The following is a 21,554-nucleotide window of genomic DNA, read 5'->3' on the forward strand; positions in this document are numbered from 1 at the left end:
ACTCAGCCAATGATTTGTTTTCCCCTATATATATATATATATATATATATATATATATATATATATATATATATATATATATATATATATATTTAATTTTGGTTAATAGGTAGGCTACAGTACATATCAATAATTTAGAATATCATAGAAATGCTCGTTTATTTTAATTAATTTGAATTAAAAACGGAAACACATACAAGCCCAAGTCATGTCTGAGCAAATCACAGTTAGGTGTCTTGCCTTTTAGGATCAGTCAGACAGTCAGAGCAGGGATTCGAACCGCTGCATTTTGATCAATTAAAACTAAACCTTGCGATTGGCTGGCAACCATTCCAGGGTGTACCCCGCATACCCGAAGCCAGCCCGGGTAGGCTCCAGCACCCCACGCGACCCTTGTGACGATCAAGCGGTTAAGATAATGAATGGATAAAACTAAACCAAACCAAACCAAAAAAAACAAAGAAAAAAGAAAAAGAACTCTTATCCATGCATAGCTCGATGAATGTGTTGTAAGTGATTTACGTGCCTTTAGTGCCACCGTGCGGTCAATATTCCTATCACATCCCCACTAATAAACCCAATACTATTAGTAAGTGCTTACAGGTGGCTCATAAATACACAAAATGTGTCATGATCGCGCTGAACAAGAATCTTGAAGAACAATTACGAATGTGTGAAAATATATAAAATAACTTATATTGTGTTTTGTTTTTTTTGTTTTTTAGCGTGGTCTTCTTTTGAATGAATAAAAGCGGTCCAACGACGAACCCCCCTCCCACCTCATCCTCGACCCCCATCAGCCCCTTTCTAAGCTCTCGCTTACAGGCGGACGGACGCGGCTCAAGCCGCTGCTACACTTGCCGTTCATCTCCCGAAAAGGACAAGACTAGGTAAGAAATCGTGTGTATGTTGCATTTTGGAGTGACGCTATAGTTAAAAGTTTCGTGAATTTTCACGTCAATTTTGGGCTGCTTGGTTGCATTCAAAAGTGTGTGCAAGGTGCTTTAACACTCAATGCGGGTACTCTTTATTGCAATGTAAATCAGGGAAAGGTGAAGGAATGTAGAGTTTTGGACACTGCATTTATATAATTAGCAAGAGAGTGTTAATTGAGTCACTTTTGTTGATTGATTTAAACACATTAAACACTAACAGCTTTTTTTTTTTAAAGTAAAATGTTTCAATTTATTTTTTAATGGATGGGAGCATATCTCCTGCTCGTGATTTTGCCTAGAAGGAACACACCCAGTGAGAGCTCAGGAATTAAGAAATGCAGACATAATTGAAAGTCGAGCTGAATAATTCAAAAGAAAAATCAATTTATGTTTCTTTGCATGCATAATTTTTGCCTTTCTTTTTGTAAATCTACTCTACATGCACACTTGCTTCCTATTCCGGTTGTCAGTAGCTCAAGTAATCAATTAGAGCGAGCACAGCCTATATTCTCATGCCATGGGAGTGTGGCAATAAAGGGAGAGGCAGTTTGAATAATCAGTGCAGGAGTTGGCAGACTGCTGGAGGCAACAATGTCACAAGACACCTTCATCACTTGCACGGCTTTTTAAAATTATTTTGGTGAATTCTTTGATTCTTTTTTCGGATTCTCCACATATACTAACTGAGCAGCAGAACTATCAGTGGAAGCATTGATCTATTGGTGTACTGCACTTGAAGGCACACTGACCACTGCTTGGGTCAATAATGCTTAATGACTACATCACATTAACACATAGTACTTTCCAGTCTAATCTAGTTGGGTGATTATTTTCTTCTTATCTTTACTTTCATTGTGGTTTGGTGTCACAATTAAATAACACCCATGATGGAAGGATTGGAGCTATATAAAATTAGTGCGGTGATTATGGAAAATTGAGCAATTCATCATCAGTGGTTCTTTGTTTACAGTGATCAAAAAAACTTTACTTTGAAGTCTTGTTTCAAAAATCCCATCCAATTAAAAATGTGCAGATGTGAATTGAGTGCAATGAAGGCAAAACACGAAGCAGATTTTCTGTATTAATTGGTGGTTTACCCATCTGTGTGTAATGAAAAATAGAAAATGGATATTGTGAACGCCGTCAAAAAGTGCTATCTTCACTCCAGAGTCAGACTCGACATTACCACTTATTTCCTTCTTTAAGAATATGGAATCAAAAATGTAGTGCATGAACATAAATATAAATGCAACACTTTAGTTTTTGCTCCAATTTTCACGAGCTGAACTCAAAGCTTAGACTGTTTCCATGTACATAAAAGGCCTTTGAGAGAAATTTGTCTCAAATATTGCTCATAAATCTGTTAGTGAGCACGTCTTCTTTGCTGAGTAAATCCGTGCATCTCACAGGTGGGGAATATCAAGATGCTGATTACACAGCATGATAATTGCACAGGTGTGCTGTAAAATGCTGCATCTTGTGAACAAACGCCTTTGCTATACTTATGCTAACTAGGGGCGGGCAGATTAATCAACGAATGACTCGTTAAATCTGGTGGGCTTTAATGTACTGGACAGTTGTGGAAAGAAAAACTTTCCTTCCAGGTGGCAATTTTACCGTCATGCTCCAATTTCAATTGGCGAGTCATGGGCATATGCTGACAAAAACCACAACGGTGACTAATGCATGATGGTCTCCCCAAATGATACCTGAAACAAAATAGATAAAAGCAAAGCAAGTGAAGAGATTCGGGGCGTACTGTATACAGTAATGTCCATAATGTTCAATTGTTTATTTGAACATAATTTCCCACACAGTAGCAGTAGCTATCAAATATAGCATTAGCATACACAATTATATTTTTTTTTAAGTCAAACGAAACACAACAAGCTGTTAAATCCTGCACAAAAGTCAAGAGACCAGCACAGTATTACAGTTCAATTCCTTCCTGTATGGCTTCCAGTGATTGGGCTGTAACCGTGTGATGCTTTTATTAGTAGTGTTGATCATTAGCGATACGACGTCTCCCTGGTGTTACATAATGACTCCAGTTCAGGAAGGTCAACGCCACAGTAGGGTTTCTTTGAGAAATGTCTTTTCATCATCTGATGGGCATACCCAGTAGAAAACCATGACCATTGGCTATGACACGTGAATCCACTTAGCATCAGTTACCACATTTGATGACAATTCATAGAGCAGCCAAGGCTAATCGCTAAGCATTTTATTTAAATAAAATGAAATTAATTACTTCCGGGCTGTACCTAAGGCCATTCAAGAGTGAGAGTTTCATCATCTGTTGACAAACAAATGAATGTACTGACAGTTGATGTTATATTTTAAACTAAACACTGAAGGACTGTCTGACAGATATTAAAACTGTCAATGAATTATTAACTTTGGTTCTAGCCATAAATTGCATTGAACGCACACCATCAAAGGTCTGTCATTCAGGCGTCATACCAATTGATCCATCAAATCTAAAGCCGTTCAGTATTTATAATGCAATAGGCAACAGCGACATGAAACTTTAATAAGCCCCAGCAGCAGTTGGTTGTTGTTAATGGAACATGAAGGAAATGGAAGTAACCGCAAAGAATTGTGTGGAATAACAAAAAATTCACTCTATGGGCAAAAGTATTGAGGCACTTGATAATGTGTGTTTAGTATTCAAGCAGAGATTCATTCTTCATCTTAAACACACCGACTAAATGTTTGGACAGTTCATTATTTGCTTCAGTAGAAAAATTTATAGTTGAGCGTTGGATTAAGTCATTTGTATGAAGTCTATTTGCATGTAGCGTAGTAATGAGTAAGTTCGTAGTCATAACAATCTTTAAGTTAGGATAATGTACTACTTTCATGTCCAGTTGTATTGTAGTAACACCTACATGCTGTTGAGACACGTAATCGACACATTTCTAATATTAGTCAATTGTTTTCTTAATAATTACGGCAAAAATGTGGTTTTGATGTGTCATTTGCTAACCTGTCGCTCAGCAAGGTGTTTGTACTGAATCAAATCATAAAGTTTTTCAGGTTTGAGAAACATGTTACATTGCTTTTGAATTTGATGAGATGTGATGTGTAATGAGGCTGTACCGTGGACATGTGGACAGCAGGTGCGCAAAGGTCTCTCGCTTGTCAGAGAACCTCCATCGTTCCATATTAGCGACCATGCAAACACCTGGCTATACAGCTGAGAGCATAAAAAAACAATTGGTCCTGCTCATGTCAACTTGACAACACATTGAGCGTTTTTGAATGGACTTTAGTGGTGTAGTGGCAGACGGAAAGTTCTGTGAATAAGGAAACGGTAATCAGCAGCCAGCCTCCTTAAAAGCTAATTAGGGGAAGTTATTTCAAACCAATGTCACCATGAGTGAGTTCTGGTTAGAAGAGTAACCGCAATGGAGTCAGAGGCAACCGGGGATGTGTTTCTTCACATCATTGCAAGGGTACAGTTCTGCTAACAGACTGCTGAATACTTAGGATAAAGACCGACTGGATATATTTGTTTGTCCTTGCCAATCCACCATCACACTTCTGCATGCCAGTGATGTAACGGCACCTTTTTATTTATTTATTTATTTATTTTTTAGCTCAGAATGAACTTGTTGCACCTCACTTTTTCTGTTTGAATCTTTCTGTGCTTTTTTATTTTATTTTTTATTTTATTTTTATTTTTTTTAAGTAAACCAAAATCTAAACTTAAAAAGTACACAAAAAAAGTCGAACATCATGACAACAGCTATGGGAAGCTACATTCACTAAACAATCATTATTAAATATTAGGAATGGGAGAGTATGAAAACCGGGTATTAGCACAGGCTGATACAGGCCTTATTGTACGGTATCAGTTACTCATGAAGGCTGCCGATACCATCCATTGATATATCAACCAAAAACAAATTCTTGACAATAATAGGTTTTATGCAGCCCCACTAGTCTAAATACGGCATTTTTGGTTAATATTTTATTAGTGGAATATGAGTTAAGCAGCAAAATCCAGCAGTTTTTATCAATATCAGAAGGTGGCCATTTTGCCACTTGCTGATGAGCGAAAATGACGTCACAGTTGCTCAAGTCTCAGGTAACATCCAATCACAGCTCAGCTTCAGAAAACAGGTGAGCTGTGATTGGTTGTTGTCTCCTGAGCAACTGTGATGTCATCTTCAGTCGACAGCAAGTGACAAAATGGCTGCTCCTGACATGGATAAAATGGCTGGATTTTGCTTCATAGCTCTTATTCCACAAATTTAATATTAATCAGAATGTCATGTTTAGACTAGTGAGGTCACATATAACCTTTTTATTGTCAAGAAATATTTAAGGTTGACATCTTTAAATACTTTACATTTTTTTAAATGTGACAATGCTAAAGAAACAGTAGGTCATTACGTTCAGAAAGAGACAATCCTCCTCACGTATTATAAATAACAGTTTTTAAAACATCCCCAGCATTCAGTCAACTGCCCATCCTTACTGATATGGACAAAAATACTGTGTTAGAATAGAAAAACCCACCAATACAATGCGTTGCAGTTCTACAACACTAACAACTAGCAACCTCTCCATCAATCCATCCTTCCATCAATTTTCTATAGCACATGTGCTCATTAGGGTCGTAGGTGGGCCGGAGACCATCCCTGTTGACTGAGAGGCAGGGTACACTCTGGACTGGACGCCAATCAATGAGGCTCTACTGTGCCATTGACACTTGACTATGAGGCAGGCACGTTAACCGTCACATATTGCCCTACCACATCAAACTACAAGCTTTGTGCTGGGCATGAAACTAGTGCTTGTATTCAAGTTACATTTTTTTTGTTATAGGTCTATTCAGTAATTTCAGTGCCTTGCTCCACTCTAATACTTTCATTGTTTATGTGAAGAGAGGTAAACAAAAGCTGAGTTTGTGTCATCAGCAAAGTGATGCATTAGTGGAAGTAATTCAGATCTTAGTGGGATCAAACGCTGTGAAATCCAGCATCCTGAAATGTCAGCTGATTGTGTTGGCATCACTGTCCAGTAAGTTTGAAGACGCAATTTACAAAATGGCCTCAAAAGATCAATGTATGAGACAAAGCTTTTTTTTTTCCCGCATTGGACCAAAATACCTTTGTCATTGTTGTGCACATTTTTATCCAGCCACAACGAAAGCCACTTTACATATAGTCATATTACTCTTTGGGTTCCGAAGCAGTAACAATGTCCTCATCTGCCATTAGAGAGCAAGAAATTGAAAGTGTAAGAAGTAATGGACTTCATCAGTCAGAAACTACAGCAGCAGATTGTGTGGCTGAAATAGCAAAACGCGAGTTTCACAGATTGATTTATGATACTATTGATTTAAAGGCTGGCCAAGCCATTCCCAACAGAAGGGGCTGTGATGGCAGCTTCAAAGGTGTCGCAAGCAATCACTGTAGATAGCCTACTAAAAGTTAGTGTTACCATGGTGACAGGCAAAAGCAGTTGAACCCATCTGATTCAGATCAGCAGATGAGTCTCCAGTGTTTATGGCGGTTGCTAAATTACCTTCAATATTTTTTCAATATGCCGTTTCAGTTGTCTCTTACACTAATGCTAGTATTTGTGATTGGCTACCAATCAATCCAGTGCGTCCCCACCTCTCATCCAAATTAATGCCAGTTGAGAGGCTCCCACTCCCCTGTCATGCTAATGGCTACAAATTACCGGGAGAAAAATAGGTGATTCCTTAAAAATAATCTGTCATCCACTCCTTTTTACTACTAAAGTGAAAATCAACAGTCATCATCAGTATTCTGTTTAATATTGTGTTTGTGGTATATGAGTTAAGCAGCAAAAGCCACCCATTTTTATCAAGCTCAGAGGGCGGCCATTTTGCCACTGGCTGGCGACTTAAAATGACATCACAATTGCTCAGGGCTCAGATAACGACCAATCATGGCTTTCCGGGTTTTTGCTCATGTTGATACTAAATAATTCACAGTTTATATGAAGACTCTATTACACACAATAGAATTTCCCAGTAAAGGACAAATTGTATTTGAATTAGGAGTATAGGGAGATTAATATTTTTAATCGTAATTTATTGCATGACTTCAAGAGTTAACTCATGATTAATCTCACACTTTATATCTGTTCTAAATGTACAATAAGAAATTTGCAATAAAATGTTTTTTCTAAGTTTTCATACTCTTGTTCACATAAAAGTGGAAATTTGGGTGCATCTTTTAGTAATTTATAGAGTAATGTCATAATTTATAAAATTGATTTAAAATTAAAAGATGTACTGTACTGTAAAAAAAACTAATATGATATTGATTTGTGTTGGTCATATTTCTGCCACTAGATGGCATTATTGCATTTGTAAGATATCAAGCTCAGTTTTCTCTTCACATTAAGAGCTATCTAATCTTCAACATGAAGTAACTTATGATATTCTGCACATTATTAAAATTGTAAAATACAACTTGACCCCAGTCTCCACAAATGTATGCGTCTGCTGCGTTGCGACTGGAATTCTTACATGGCTTTCTAAGTAAATGGCCGTCATTAACTGCACATTAAAGACATTTGTGGCATTAAAAGAACTTTCAATTACCTAAAAATGAACGCACTAATTTTGACACCCCTATTTTGAATGAATTTGAAGTTATAGTGTTTCTCTAAAAGTTATTTCCTCATTTGTTATACTCACTTCCTGTTTTCTCCTCGTTCCTGCAGCAGCATGACAGGGGACCATAATACGTTGGGCCTACCCAGACCTCCAAGAGGACTCCATTGTCCAGAGGATGCTTCGGGTCTTGCTCTGGAGCCCATATGCGGCAACAGCACCCCCAGACACCACATTCTCCACCCATCCCATACAGACTGTGAGAGCTGGCAGAAGCATCGGACGGGCCTGGCTGGAGGTTCGAGCCTGCGTTCTGGCTCCCCGTCTCTCCTCGAGCCCCACAGTCTCACGAGCAGCCGCGACACCCTCTACCTTTCCCACATGATGGGCCACAGCCCGCCTTCTCACCAAAACAGAATTGGCCTCACTCTGGATGTGACGTCAGCTTTTGATGTTGGAGGTAGCATGCTGGTGCTTGATGGAGATTTGTCCATTAGTCCCAATGTGATCAAGAGACGTCGGGGTGGTATAATCGAGCAGAAGGACATAGTGAAGGCCCACCAGGCTCATAAGATCCACAGCACCCCACAGGCACGTCGCAAGGAGTGGGAGTAAGTATCATACCAGAGACTGTAGTAAGTCCAGCGTGTCTATATAATGCTATTTTCCACTATAACGGTTGGGTATTGAATGGAGTTTCACTATGTTAACCACACATTTTAAGCTATATTACACTTATATACATTGCTAGCCTTTTCATTAAAGGGGAAGTCAACCCCCATAAAAAAATAAATAAATATTGACACTTATGTTCTATGCAGCCCCACTAGTCTAAATACGGTATTCTGGTTGTTTTACTTAATATTGCTTTAGTGGAATATGAGTTAAGCAGCAAAATTCAGCAGTTTTTAATCCATCTCAAGGGGCGGCCATTTTGCCACTTGCTGTCGACTGAAGATGACATCACAGTTGCTCAGGCTCAAGCAACGACCAATCACAGCTTATCTGTTTTCTGAAGCTGAGCTGTGATTGGTTGTTACCTTAGACCTGAGCAACATTCTAACTCATATTATAACTCATATTCCATGAATGTAATATTAATCAGACTCTCATGTCACCAGTGAAGTCACATATAACAAAATATAATAATGTTTAAGGTTAACATCCCTTTACCTGCATAGTCTAAAAAGATGTAATTCTTGTTATGCAAGCCCAAGATGGGAAAAAAAATCTATTGAACCTCACCTCTTGATTGGATGATTTCAGACCACACAAGTTTAGCAGATTCCAACTTAACTTCTTCATATACAATTTAATGCTATGATTTACTCACATATGTTGCTTATTTACATATGGTTGTCATTATTTACAGCAATCTTCAGTGAGTCAAACATTTACTCGGTGCACAGCGACCTATTTATGATTTGACTGCAGCTAGATGGGAAAACAAGGTTTGTCTGCACTGGATTTATGCTGTGAGAGACTTCAGATACCATTTAACAGGCAATCATATGGACGATTGATTGCTGTGTTTTAAACTAAACATGTTAGAGTCAAGACTGGAGAAGAGGGGGCCCATAGATCAACATTTTATATTCTGATTTAACTGCAATCAGTTCATCAATCATTGACTGGAGTTGTAAAACTAGTTAGAAACACTCATGTTCATGACTAATGGACAGGAAGAGCACACACCTCTGCCAAGGCTGAATAATTGTTTTCTGTACCTTTATGGGCTGCTTGTCATTGATTCATGCATCACTGACAAGTTTCGGAATTAAAGAGGAACAAAACTGCTGCAAAATAGAAATAAGAAGTCACACTGTACTTCACAGTTTTTTAATCAAGGCAACATACAGACCTCTTTGGTTCAGTATCTAGCTGTGTACACGTTTTAATAGTTTGGCCTTGGCAGATGTAATGACATAATTCAGAGAAGCGCCTCATATTCACCTACTCACTGTATTTTTTGGGAAGGAATCTATCCTCCATTATCAACCAAAAATCTCACTGTTTTGCTATTTTTGTGCTCAGGTCAAAGCAATAAAAGTGTTACTTTGGTGCTATCTTTTGGCATATTGATGGCAAGGACATTTGTTGTAATAAGTTGAGGAGTTTCATTTTGACAAAATGAATGCTTTGCTGCCATCAGGTGGCATCTATAGGGAATTACAGTAGAGTAATTAATAGTTGGGTTCACTCACTGTACGTGTGTTCTAATTGCAGTTGTTTGTCCTTGGTAGAGGTAATGACAAGAAATTCAGACATATACAGTATTTAGTACATTTTTGGCAAAAGTCTGTTTTACTAACTCACTAAGCTAGTTAGCTAGCTATTTTTTTTATTTGTAAATGAGTCCATGACAATAGAAAATGAAATAAAAAAATATGTCTTTCACTCCAAATTTCACCATAAAAGATTAGGCTGATGAAAACCTGGTACAGTTGACACCCATCCACATGTCCCTAAACTCACTGTCAATATTCTCGTTATTGATTGTGCCTGTTCGACTTTGTGCGTGCGTGTTTGTGTGAGTATGCACGTTGTCCTGGACTTGTAGATATTTCATATCTCAGTCAATGCTTGGTTCTAATTTGTCTGAGAAGACTTTGTGGCTCCCTTGATACCAGTAAAGTATGGATTAGTGTTAGTTTGTTTGTTTGTTGCCATTTTGTAATCATGTGATGTTAGCTGGAAACAAGCGATTGCCATTCGAGTGTCATCCAAGCAAATTCACCTTGCTTTGTTTGTCCCAGCCACTACTGTAATAATGTGATTTCTGGTTAGCGGACCAGTGTACCAGTATTTTCCTTGTCAGTATGGCTTACGCTTAATTGGATGTACTCTACGTCCACATGCGTGCACATACTGTGTAGGTATTCACTGGGTTCCTGCCATGTGGAGTTGTGAAATCTCAAAGTGAATGGTAGGGATTGATGCCCCGCCCCTTCGGTTTCCATGCTGAAGCTGGGGCTGACCCCCACGGTGCCCATCTCACCTTCCTCACCACAGGCTCAGGATGCCACAATCCATGCTGAGTTGATGTCTGTAGCTTACATCACTGGGTGGAGAAAGCGCAGGGGAGGTGGTGTTGATCCAAAATGAATGAAGATGGTGATACATGAGATTACGAAGCATTGACTATGAAAAGAACAGTTCCATTGTTTTAACAGCTTTCATTAGTTGATATCAGTATTGCTGCATGGAAAAGGGAAATAAATAAGCTTCATACCAAGAAAACACACCAATAAATATAAAATGCGGAGTTTACAACATGTTCGGAGAGAGAGAAAATGAGAAGATGAAAATAAATCAAACAATACATAACAGTTCAGCTAAGGGAGTCAACTTTTCTGATATTCAATCATGCCAGCTGCGACTAGGCTGTTGGAATGGCAAAGTAGGGATAGATGATGCTTATCCCCTTGACACAAAACAGGCAAACACAAAATTAGCCAAGGAAACATCCTCCAATTTTCCCTTATGAGGCACTGCCCTGCGTTAAATATAACTCATGATGTAGTCACCCAATATCGCATCTGCACTTGTTTTAATAAATGTAATAAGTCCATGTGACAAACGAATGGTTGGGGAAATGGCATGATTGTGAGGCCTTGTAGAGATGTTCGGTCATGGAGCAGGTAACATTCTGGCCTGCCTACTATAATTAAAATGATCCATTCATGTCAGATGGACGCCGCAGCAGCTGATAGGACAAAGACCCGAGTGAGTCACAACGTGTTACGACCGTGAACATCCACTTTTCAGGTGTACTGAGAGCCAAAGCCACAATCTCATGGACTAGAATCATTGCACCTGAGCCAACATGTGCATCTGGTTTCTTTCCAGGATGATTTCAGACCAACAAATGGGTTATGATAACGTGAGGTGATGTGGATCCTTGCCCAGCAGAGAATTTAATTTCATTTATTTAGTGCTCCCTGCCAGGATAAAAAAAAAAACAATCAATTAAATTATTTTATTTACCCACTTTGCATACCAGACTTGTTTGCCAGTGATACTTTAACTTAAAAAAAAAAAAAAAAAAAAAAAAAAAAAAAAATCACTCACCAGTGGAGACACACTAGAGACTAGAGAAGAAATGAAAATCATGAATAAATAAATATGAAACGCAAGAAAAAAAAAAAAGAGGCATTACTAAACCTACCTAAAACACTGTAAAAGTAAAGTATATTTAAATCCTCAAATTTTTGTGTAGTGGTTGTCGCTTGTTAGCTTGCATGTGCAACATTACAAATGTTAATGACATCTTTTCATTGCTCCGGATAATAACAGTGCTCAGTGTTGTCCTGGTTTAATGTCAGTGATTAGACTGGCATTTGAGCAAGAGCCGGACTGGACATTAGCTATAAACAGCTGGGAACAATAGCAATCTGTTGAACTTTGTTTGACTTCTGACCTTAGTGTTTGTTCACGGAGGGTTTGTCTGTTTGTCTATGCTACCTACTGTATTTATACCTACTCAATCTCACCGACTACTTGACTTATACTATATGCCTGTCTCTATTTATACCATTTGTCTCCACTTCCTTATCAAACACTACCAACCAAGCATTTGACCTTCTTATCGTAGCTTACTTAGCATTACAGTGCTTGTGTGGGCGCAGGTGTATGCTAGCTTCCATGACAGAATCTGTACGGTCTCCCACAATAATGTGGGAGGAGACCGGAGTACCCGGAGAAGACCCACGCACGCATGGGGAGAACATGCAAACTCCACCCAGGAAGGCCGGAGCCTGGACTCGAACCCGAGTCCTCAGAACTGGGAGGCAGACGTGCTACCCACTCGTCCACCGTGCCGCACTGTCAGTGCCCATCGGTTTCAAATCTAAGTGAAAGCAATGTTATGCTTAAATTTACTAAAATTAGATGCCTTTTGCTTTGCCGTTTCTTTGCTTTTGTGTCTGATTTGCTAGCCAATCAGAGTGCTCGATTGTCACCGACGTCTGACACCATTTTAAACGGTGATTGACAGCTCAGTTCAAGAAGCACAATGACAAAACAATCTCTTAATTTGTCAAAAATAATTTTTACTTAGATTTTGTTCCTGTTTGTATTATAAGTGAGCTGAGTGAGATTGGTATACTGTACAATACTGTATTTGTGCATTTCCACCCCATGAAACCCTGACTGTGGATGAAATGATACTTGTAATCAATGACTTCTGTTTAATGTGCCATGAAAATAATAATCTTGATTAATCATCACTACAAGTATCAAATATTTCACTGTTATGAAAGATTCTTTTATGTAAGACATCGGGGTGGCCAGAGAGCATTTGCTCCGCCCCTGGTTGCGGCTCCTGTTATTTCTCAGCATTTTACAAGGAAGCCGTAGTAATTGATGGCCACACAAGTAACAACCCTGCAGTTTTGTGCTTCACACTAAGGATCACATTACCAGTGAAAGTGTTTATTCTGCAGAAACGCCCATAAAATCAGTGCTAGCGGTACATACTGACATGTCAAATCAACAACTTATGCAACAGTAGATGGCGGATTATATACTGGAAAAGAATTGGTGTTTATAGTTGAAAGGTTACGACACCAGCACATTCTAATTGCTGTTGGCCATATATTGTACAATACAGTATATGTGTGTTGGCTTTTCATTAGTAATCTTTTCAGGCTGTGTGTCCTTTGTGGCAGCTATTCTCAGCAGGCGTGTTCACAGACTCGGACGGGACCCCGTGTATGATCTTCGTGTCTTCTGATCACAATGTGATTGGATCACTCTGGCTGTGCTGCTGGTCATCCATAAAGCATCCGCCAGTCACTGCTCAAAGCTAACGGTTGGAAAATTGCCCGTTTTTTCATCCCTGGAGGCTGAACCACAAATCTCATTATCTGTCCACTAGCATTGTGGACGAAGCCATTTGAGAAATGGTTTAAAGTTTATGCTGGTTCAATTAATATACTGTACCATTTCTGCTGGACATTATCACCTTTTTAGTCATGCACTGTTGCAGTCAGTCTATTCTTACAGTCATTAGAAGGGTTGCATTGCATTTAGTACACAAACTGACAAATGTAACTGCTATGTTAGTGTATCAGTTTATCAAACATGGCACATCTACCATGTTTTTCGGAGTTTGCAATTTTGAAATATGATGTTGAGGAGCTTGAGGAGGACATTGTTTTCGTTACTTGTCCTAAATAATGCAATAACAGTGAACTATTATATTTGCTACTAATATTTGTGATTAAAACACAAAACAAAACAAACAGTATTTCTTTTAGAATTAGGATTTGCATTGTCACTTTTCAAAAATTACTCAAATTGACAGCACTCCAACTACCCGTGTACTACTCAAGTGGCTTTCTAACAGATACGGTCAAAATAAGATGCGTCAGAGTGCACCAGGAACGGTAAAAGGGGTGGTGGCATTGTGGCATTTTATGTACAGATGATTCTCACTCTTAAGTTGTTCATAATCATATGAGATTACGGAGAAGTTGACAATTGAAATTGATTGGACTATTGTGAGTATTTTTTTTGTTGTGTTTAAAGAATGCCTTGTATTGTTGTTAATACTGTTTTATTTGTAATATTTTCAGAAATGTATTTGACAAAAAACTGAAATTTGTTTGTGGCAACTTATTGATGAAATGGAATCTAACTCTCATTGTAATGTTTAGTTTGGGTCTTTGGTCGAATAACTAGAGGAAGCGCCACACTTCTTGATATTTTTTTTTGTTCTTCCAAATGCTCATCATCAAGAAACAAGTGATTCACTTATCAGTGATGTGAGTGATGTCACATTTCTGTTTTTGTAATCGTACAAAATTATAAGATTAAATTATAAGAGTACAATATTGTAAGAGCACAACAATAAGAGCTATTTTAGTAAAACACTGAATGTAAAATGAATATTCAAAGGACATGGAGGGAGATAAAAGAAATCATGTTAGTCAGAATAGATGTCATTGGACACAATATCCAACTTCTCTTATAAATAGTGGTGAAATAATAATCGAGACGTCATTGCTCATGAATTCAATTCACTATTTTGTGAAGGTTGGCTCGTCGTTGGCTTGGAAGACTAACTTCTAATGAAAAAAAAAAGAGAAGTTTAAGAACTTAATCATAATCTAACTTCTCGTTCTCTTAGTGGGGTAGATGAGCAAAATATAACCGAAATAGTAAAAAATTAATAAAAATAAAAATAAATAAATAAAGGCAGACAAAAGATCAACAGACATAAACCATATTGATATAGAAATCATTTAAAAGCTTATTGGTTGCATTGTAAACCTCTGACATATATACAGTATGTAATCTGTCATTTAAAAAGGGAGTTTTTTCTAATAAGATGAAAGTGGTGAAAGTAATTCTAATCTTTTAAAATGGGAATAAGCATCTAATTGAAAATTATAAACCAGTATGATACCTACTACTCCAATTTAAAATGTTAAAATTTATTTGTGAAACTATTGAATTTGTTTATTAGATTGAATGAATAAAAGTAACATTTTGAGTGGAAATAAGGTTTATGGAATATGGTTTTAGAGAAAATAGGACCATGCATTGATGAAAATTCAATTGGTAGCTCGAGTTACAGAAAATATTTGATATTATATCCATCCATCCATCCATCCATTTTCTTGACCGCTTATTCCTCGCAAGGGTCGCGGGGGCTGCTGGCGCCTATCTCAGCTGGCTCTGGGCAGTAGGCGGGGGACACCCTGGACTGGTTGCCAGCCAATCGCAGGGCACACAGAGACGAACAACCATCCACACTCACACGCACACCTAGGGACAATTCGGAGCACCCAATTAACCTGCCATGCATGTCTTTGGCATGTGGGAGGAGACCGGAGTACCCGGAGAAGACCCACGCGGGCACGGGGAGAACATGCAAACTCCACCCAGGAAGGTCCGAGCCTGGACTCGAACCGGAGACCTCAGAACTGGGAAGCGGACGTGCTAACCACTCAACTACCGTGCCGCCCTGATATTATATCTATAATATCAAATATTTTCTGTAGACAATAATTTAGAAAATTTGAAAAGTACAAGACAAGGGGTGTTGCCTATTCATGGGTAAAATTATATTTACAAAATAGGCAATAATGTGTAAAAAATAATAATATTGCGTCAGATTTTCCTGTGGCGTACCACAAGTGTCAGTTACTCATCATCATATAATTTTGCAAATGACATGTTATTTTTTTTCTGGTAAAATTGTAAAATAGCTACGGTGTGGCATTGGAAGAAAGTTACAAATTCTCAAGAAAATGAAATGTATGCTTTGTGAATCAGAAAAAAAACTAAAAGGGGATATCACGGTAAAAATATTTTTAATACAAAATTCCCTGGATGTAAATAAACATGGAAGCAACATCAAAGGTAAAATTTCTAAAACGTCTCAACATCTCAGGCTCAACAGGAGGTGCTGAGAGAAGGATATGGGAAATTGAAAAAGCGAGAGGCGCATCTGTAAACAAACATCTACAGAGCGATGCAAAAAGAATACAAAATGTCTTCATTACTTTTCCTCTTTGTCAACTGAATTTGTGGATGGCACTGAAGCGCTATAACGATGTCGCATTCACTTCGTCGACGCAGCAATTAGCAAGCCAGTGTTTACCATTCTAAATTGATCCACTCAACAATTGATCATGTACAATTCAAAGCAATGTTCTTTATTTTGGCACAAATGTTCTTTATTTTGGTTCTTTATTTTTCTTTAAGAGTGTGACCGTACCATCTTATTAGTTTCAGTCCACGTGCCTCTCTCCCCGTTTGCCCCCAAACTTATTAGCATCTGCACTGGGACTCGGGTGCGCAGCCTGTTGATCCACAAACCTGACAGGTATTCAGCAGGGACAACGCAGCGCTTTATAAAGTTCTTCAATTGCCTATTTACATTTGAAAGCCGAGGATGTGCATGTGAAATTGCTTCCGAGGTCTTAATTGCACAGCAAGGCATGCCAGCTACCATAGCAACAGTTACTCATTCTTACCAATTAGATTTTTTATTTTTTTTATTTTTTTTTTACTACATATCCAATGCCAAATTCCTTTTTGATTACCTTACTTTGATCCATTCAACTTTGCTGGCGGATTGAGAAAGAGTCTGTCGCAGTGAATTATCCTCCGATATCTTCTTCCTGTCAGTGTCACACAGACACACAGTGTGGTGTAAATGTCAGACCTGTTTGACACGGGTAAATTATTAATGATGACACGCTGAAAAGCCATTTTCTATGCCACAAAAGTTAAATAATGTCCATGATAGAGGATGTAGTTTCATTGAGAATAGGTGCGCTTGTTTGCTCAGACACTGTTTATTTTCCTAGATTGCATGCACACATTTGTGGTAAGTTTCAGTGCAACTTCCTCATTTAAAAAATAAATAAATTGTGCTCTCAAATTGTCGTGTAAAATGTTAGAAACTGTTTGTGACTGTCAAGAACAGAAACGGAGAGAAATCACAAGACGGTGTCTGAGTTTTCTGTTGAATGTTGCCCTGGGGGTGCAAAAGGAAGTGTGCACTCAGTTTGTGACGATAAGACACTTTGCATAAAGTTGCTGGTTGATAAAATGTGGTGGGTATAGCTGTCTGTAACAGAGGACCTTGGTGGGAAAATATTGCTGCAGTAGAGCTATGTATTGCAACACTTCCTGGCTTTGTAGATGAATAAGCACAAAAAAACATTTTTCAGAGTGGCCTTAATCCTTTGTAAATATAAAAAAAATATATATATAATTAATGTTACTGTGCTGTGAATATGTCAGGTAACATCACAAGTCAGCCAATACTATCACTACTTTGACTGCCATCTCATTGTTTACGCATGCGTAAATCAGATCGCAAACATTACTAGCTGACCTAGATTTTGTCTCACCTGGGTGTCCTCATTCCCTTTAATCCCCATCCTTTTTAGAATTCCAGCCCTCAGTATGTCGGTACCATGCATCTCGGGCCCATGCCCTGCTTTCCAGACAACACCTACATCCTCAGAGGATGCGCTTTTGTGAAAAATGGCCATTGCTTCTCGCATTCTCTACAGTACAGCAGCACACGCCTTCACCTGCATTTCACATTCAGATAAGCAATGAGTCCAAATATGTGTGGTTGTCTAATTACATGCATAGATCAGTATTGACTAGATGTTTAATTATTAAGCTTAATGGATGGTTGATAACTCGCTTGCAACAAGGATGGCGACTCCTACAGTATTGGCTGCTTTTATGTGGATGTTGGAGGTTTCGTCCAATCAGATTTCGGCCTCTATCATAGGTGCTGCCATGCCATTTGAATCTGTGAAAGACAGAAATAGCAGTGATGGCTAATGTAGCCTAGACTAAATTAGCAATGGGATTGCTTCATTAAATTCAATTTCTGTCCTCAGAGCAAAGATTGTTGCAGGCAACTTTGATTACAATAGAAAAAAACGTCCGTAACAATCTGCACATTATAAATATTGATTTTGAACAGCTCCAGATGATGTATGTGGCACACTTGTGTGCAGATAACTGCAATGTGATAGTTTGTTTAATTTCCCCCATTGAAGGCCCAGGTACATAATGCGTGGCCCACCACATGGTGAAACTTGGGTATGAGAATTCAAAAGTATCTTTCATAGAAAGCAATGGATTTGAGGAGCCACTGCCCACTAGATGAATAATATACAATAGTATGTTACTTCAAAAGGTTAAAGTTGATGTGCTCTTTGTCCCTGTGAGAGGCTTCCTAGTGAAATTTATTTCTCTGTTCAGCCGGTCCGTAGCACTTTGTGTTGAACTCTCACATTGCCCTGTGATGTGAAAGCATTTAATACGGGAAGTAATGTGACCCTTAAACCGAGCTCCAATAAGAACGCTCTTTTATGCTTGGAGACGTGAAACATTTATGCTTTCAGCAATTTGGAGCTCGTTAAGTCAAATTACACACAAAATTAATTTGGGTTCTGACTCATAATATAATATAACAAATCCGGATTTCAATTGTTGTACTTGTTGGGGACAACACCATTCGGCACACCAACATGCTAATGCTCAGTTTTGATTGACAACTCAAGAGAAAGTATTATTTTGTACTGTTTCAAATATTCTGACCCTCGTTCTTTAGATTAAGGTAACTATAACAGATGCCAGTCATTATTCAACAGAAGCAAATCACCTTCACATGACAGTCAGAGGAGCTAGCATAGTAGCCTAAATAACATGCTAGCACAAAATGGCTAACAGTGGCTGCAGTTTACTGTACTCACACACATGACCGCCCTGTGTTTATGTAATCTAGCATATGATATAACAAGCATCATAATGTGGTGTGGTGTCCTAATGCGTTTAGTTTTGAATGTGAGCAGGCCTGTCAAAGAGTCTATGCTTCTTTCATACCGGTTTAATTACAATATCAAAGCTGTTTGAGCATTGCACTGTTGTCAATGTAATGCTCTTAGCGCATTGGTGCTTTGTAGCGACAGGATTCCTTTTAGATGCTTTTCATGGGCTTTGCTTCACATTACATTTACCTAGATTGTGTGTGGGGTCAGCATCAGCATCCACATACAGTATTAAACTTGCCTCCTGGCTAATACACAGAACTTCAGACATACAGTGTGTGCGTGCGTGTGTCCAAGTGTGTGTTCAGTGCTATTCATCACTCGCACTCCTAACCAGAAGGAGTCCAAATATTGCAGCAGCCTGACTTATGTTCCTTTTAGAGGAGGGCAGTTTTGACAAACGACAAGGAGGTGCTTGGTAAGCAAACTCCATGCTCATAAATATCCAACGTAGCAGCAAAAACTGGACTTTATTGACTTAGTTGTGACCCCTACTGGAGCCAATGGGAACTGTTGATATAATGCACAGCCCCATTCATGGTCAGTCATCGCTGGTGCCTGATTATATAATTTGACGTCAGTATGTTTAATGTGAACTCCCAGTTAGGCCATTGATGGTAAGAGGGAGGGATCGATTGAAGAAGATCCTCTTGAGGATGAACCACGTCACGTGATAATGCACCCCTGTTAATTTTCTTTACTATAAGCAAATAAGAATACAGCAACAGCAAAGAATTATTCAAATAAGTAACTACTAAACATCATTAAAGTGCATTGCAGTGATTGCGCAATCAAAGAATAATGATGGCTTTGTCTCCCTGTGTGTTTGCTTTCTTTTATGTTCAAAATTAGTTTGTTAAATTATTTCAGAAGTGTCCTTGCTGCAAAATTGTCTCTGACGTCCTTGTATGACATCTGCTCCTCAGCGGTGTGGTTGACGCTTTTAATGCGGAGGCCAATGAATTAACGAGCCTGGGACATGAATGACCTCAAGTGGATTTTCATTAACTTGAGTTTGAAAAGTTATCTCTTCAAGGATGACTCCACAGTGATTGACATGCCTTGCATTCCACGATAGAAAACTTAAATAATATAAAATAAAATAAATAGGGCAAGTTGCTTCCCCCCAGCAATGCCTCCCTCTTTTCACAATTCTTAGTAACCTTTTTTTTTTTTAATCCTTGGGAAAAAAGTAAAGCTAATATTAAAATTAATACAAACTAAACTAAAATGATTTAAAAAAAAAAGAAAAAAAAGAAACAAAAACTAACAAAAACAAACATGCTCTTAAAAAATCAATTAAAAACTAACAGACTTGTCAACTAATTAAAACTAACTGAATTTAAAAAACAAATGCCAAAATCAAATAAAAATGAACGGCTAATGTAATGGCTAATGCCCTATAGGTCAGCTGGGATAAGCTCCACTTACCCATTACTCTGAACAAAATAACCAGTACAGAAGACGCATGGATGGTTGGATGGATGGATAGGAAATTTAATTATTATTTTTTTTAATTAAATATATATACACACTGTAATACAACTTAATTATTTTTATTGATTAATGTTACAATTTTGTAATAATTATTTATCTTTTGCCTGTTTGTATTACTATTAATCATATGTCCATGCACATAATTTGCTTTTGAGGGCCACATAAAATGATGTGATGGGCCAGAACTGGGCCCGGGCTGCGAGTTTAAGACCAGTGCCTTATGCAATACAGGGTTTCTTGCACAATAAAATGTCTTATTTAGAGGCCCTTTTTGGATGCAATGTTCACTCAGCTCCTCCTTTAAATGTTTAACTGGAACTGAGACATATTTTTGTACTGTGTGATGTGTGCTTCATTAAAGCTAAAAACAGGCAGTGAGCACAAAAATGTATCGATTTATTTTATTGGTCCAGCTGTACAAGATTAGTTTTGCTTTATGTTGTTATTTTTCACTGCAGTTGCTGGTGCAACACTTGGGAAAGGTTAAGCATTCTGTGTATTTGTCTTCAAGCTCCTCATATGCAAATATAAATTGTGCAATTGTATTTGTTATGCAATATGTGCTTTAGAAACACTTCAATTGATGTCTGATATAATTCAAACTGTATTCATATTTCTACAATCATGAAAGTTTGTATAGGGCCTATGCCATAGACTTCAATTAAATTGAAATATAGTAATTTGCTTATTTAGTCCCCCCCAGTTTACTTAGATTAAGGTTGTACTGTACCTCAAATCCTGGAACAATTACGTACACTCATATCAATGTAGTGTTGCCTTTTGCCACTAGAGGGAGTCATCCCATTTCCTTTGCTTGTTACCTCTCACTGAATTCTTTCTTCAAAATGAAGCAAAGTGTATTTGGTCAAAAAAACAACAACAACAAAAAAAACATTCAACCTAGCTGCATACATTTGAAGAAACCACCTGGTAGAACTTATAGCACCTTTACTCCATATGGGCACATGGCCTGCTAAAATAAGTTAATAATTAACTGCAAGTCAAAATGCTTAATGTGGTTTTATCCCATTTTTTCCCCCAAGAATTTGTATTTATTTATTATTTTTTATTTTCAATGAATGGCATCAATATGCAGAGTTTCACTCCCGACAGGTCGGTCTGGTCCCTATCCCCCTCGAGTCCATTCTAATCCATTTTTGGAATAAGCCTGTAACATAACAAAATGTGTTAAAAGAGTAGCACAGC

General features: G+C 38.1%; 1 protein-coding gene across 3 annotated transcripts in view; it reads left to right on the top strand.

Moving 5' to 3' along the window:
* The first annotated feature begins 758 nt into the window (after nt 1–758).
* cacna1ea (calcium channel, voltage-dependent, R type, alpha 1E subunit a) overlaps nt 759–21,554 on the top strand; it is a 93,101-nt gene continuing 72,305 nt past the window's right edge. For all 3 annotated transcript variants that reach the window (XM_077534575.1, XM_077534576.1, XM_077534577.1), the window contains exons 1-2: nt 759–890; nt 7,647–8,147. In XM_077534575.1, the coding sequence (XP_077390701.1) occupies nt 7,651–8,147 (497 nt within the window). In that variant the 5' untranslated portion in view covers nt 759–890; nt 7,647–7,650. The remainder of the gene's footprint in view (nt 891–7,646; nt 8,148–21,554) is intronic.

This window comes from Festucalex cinctus, chromosome 10 (assembly GCF_051991245.1).
Source record: "Festucalex cinctus isolate MCC-2025b chromosome 10, RoL_Fcin_1.0, whole genome shotgun sequence".
NCBI lineage: Eukaryota > Metazoa > Chordata > Actinopteri > Syngnathiformes > Syngnathidae > Festucalex > Festucalex cinctus.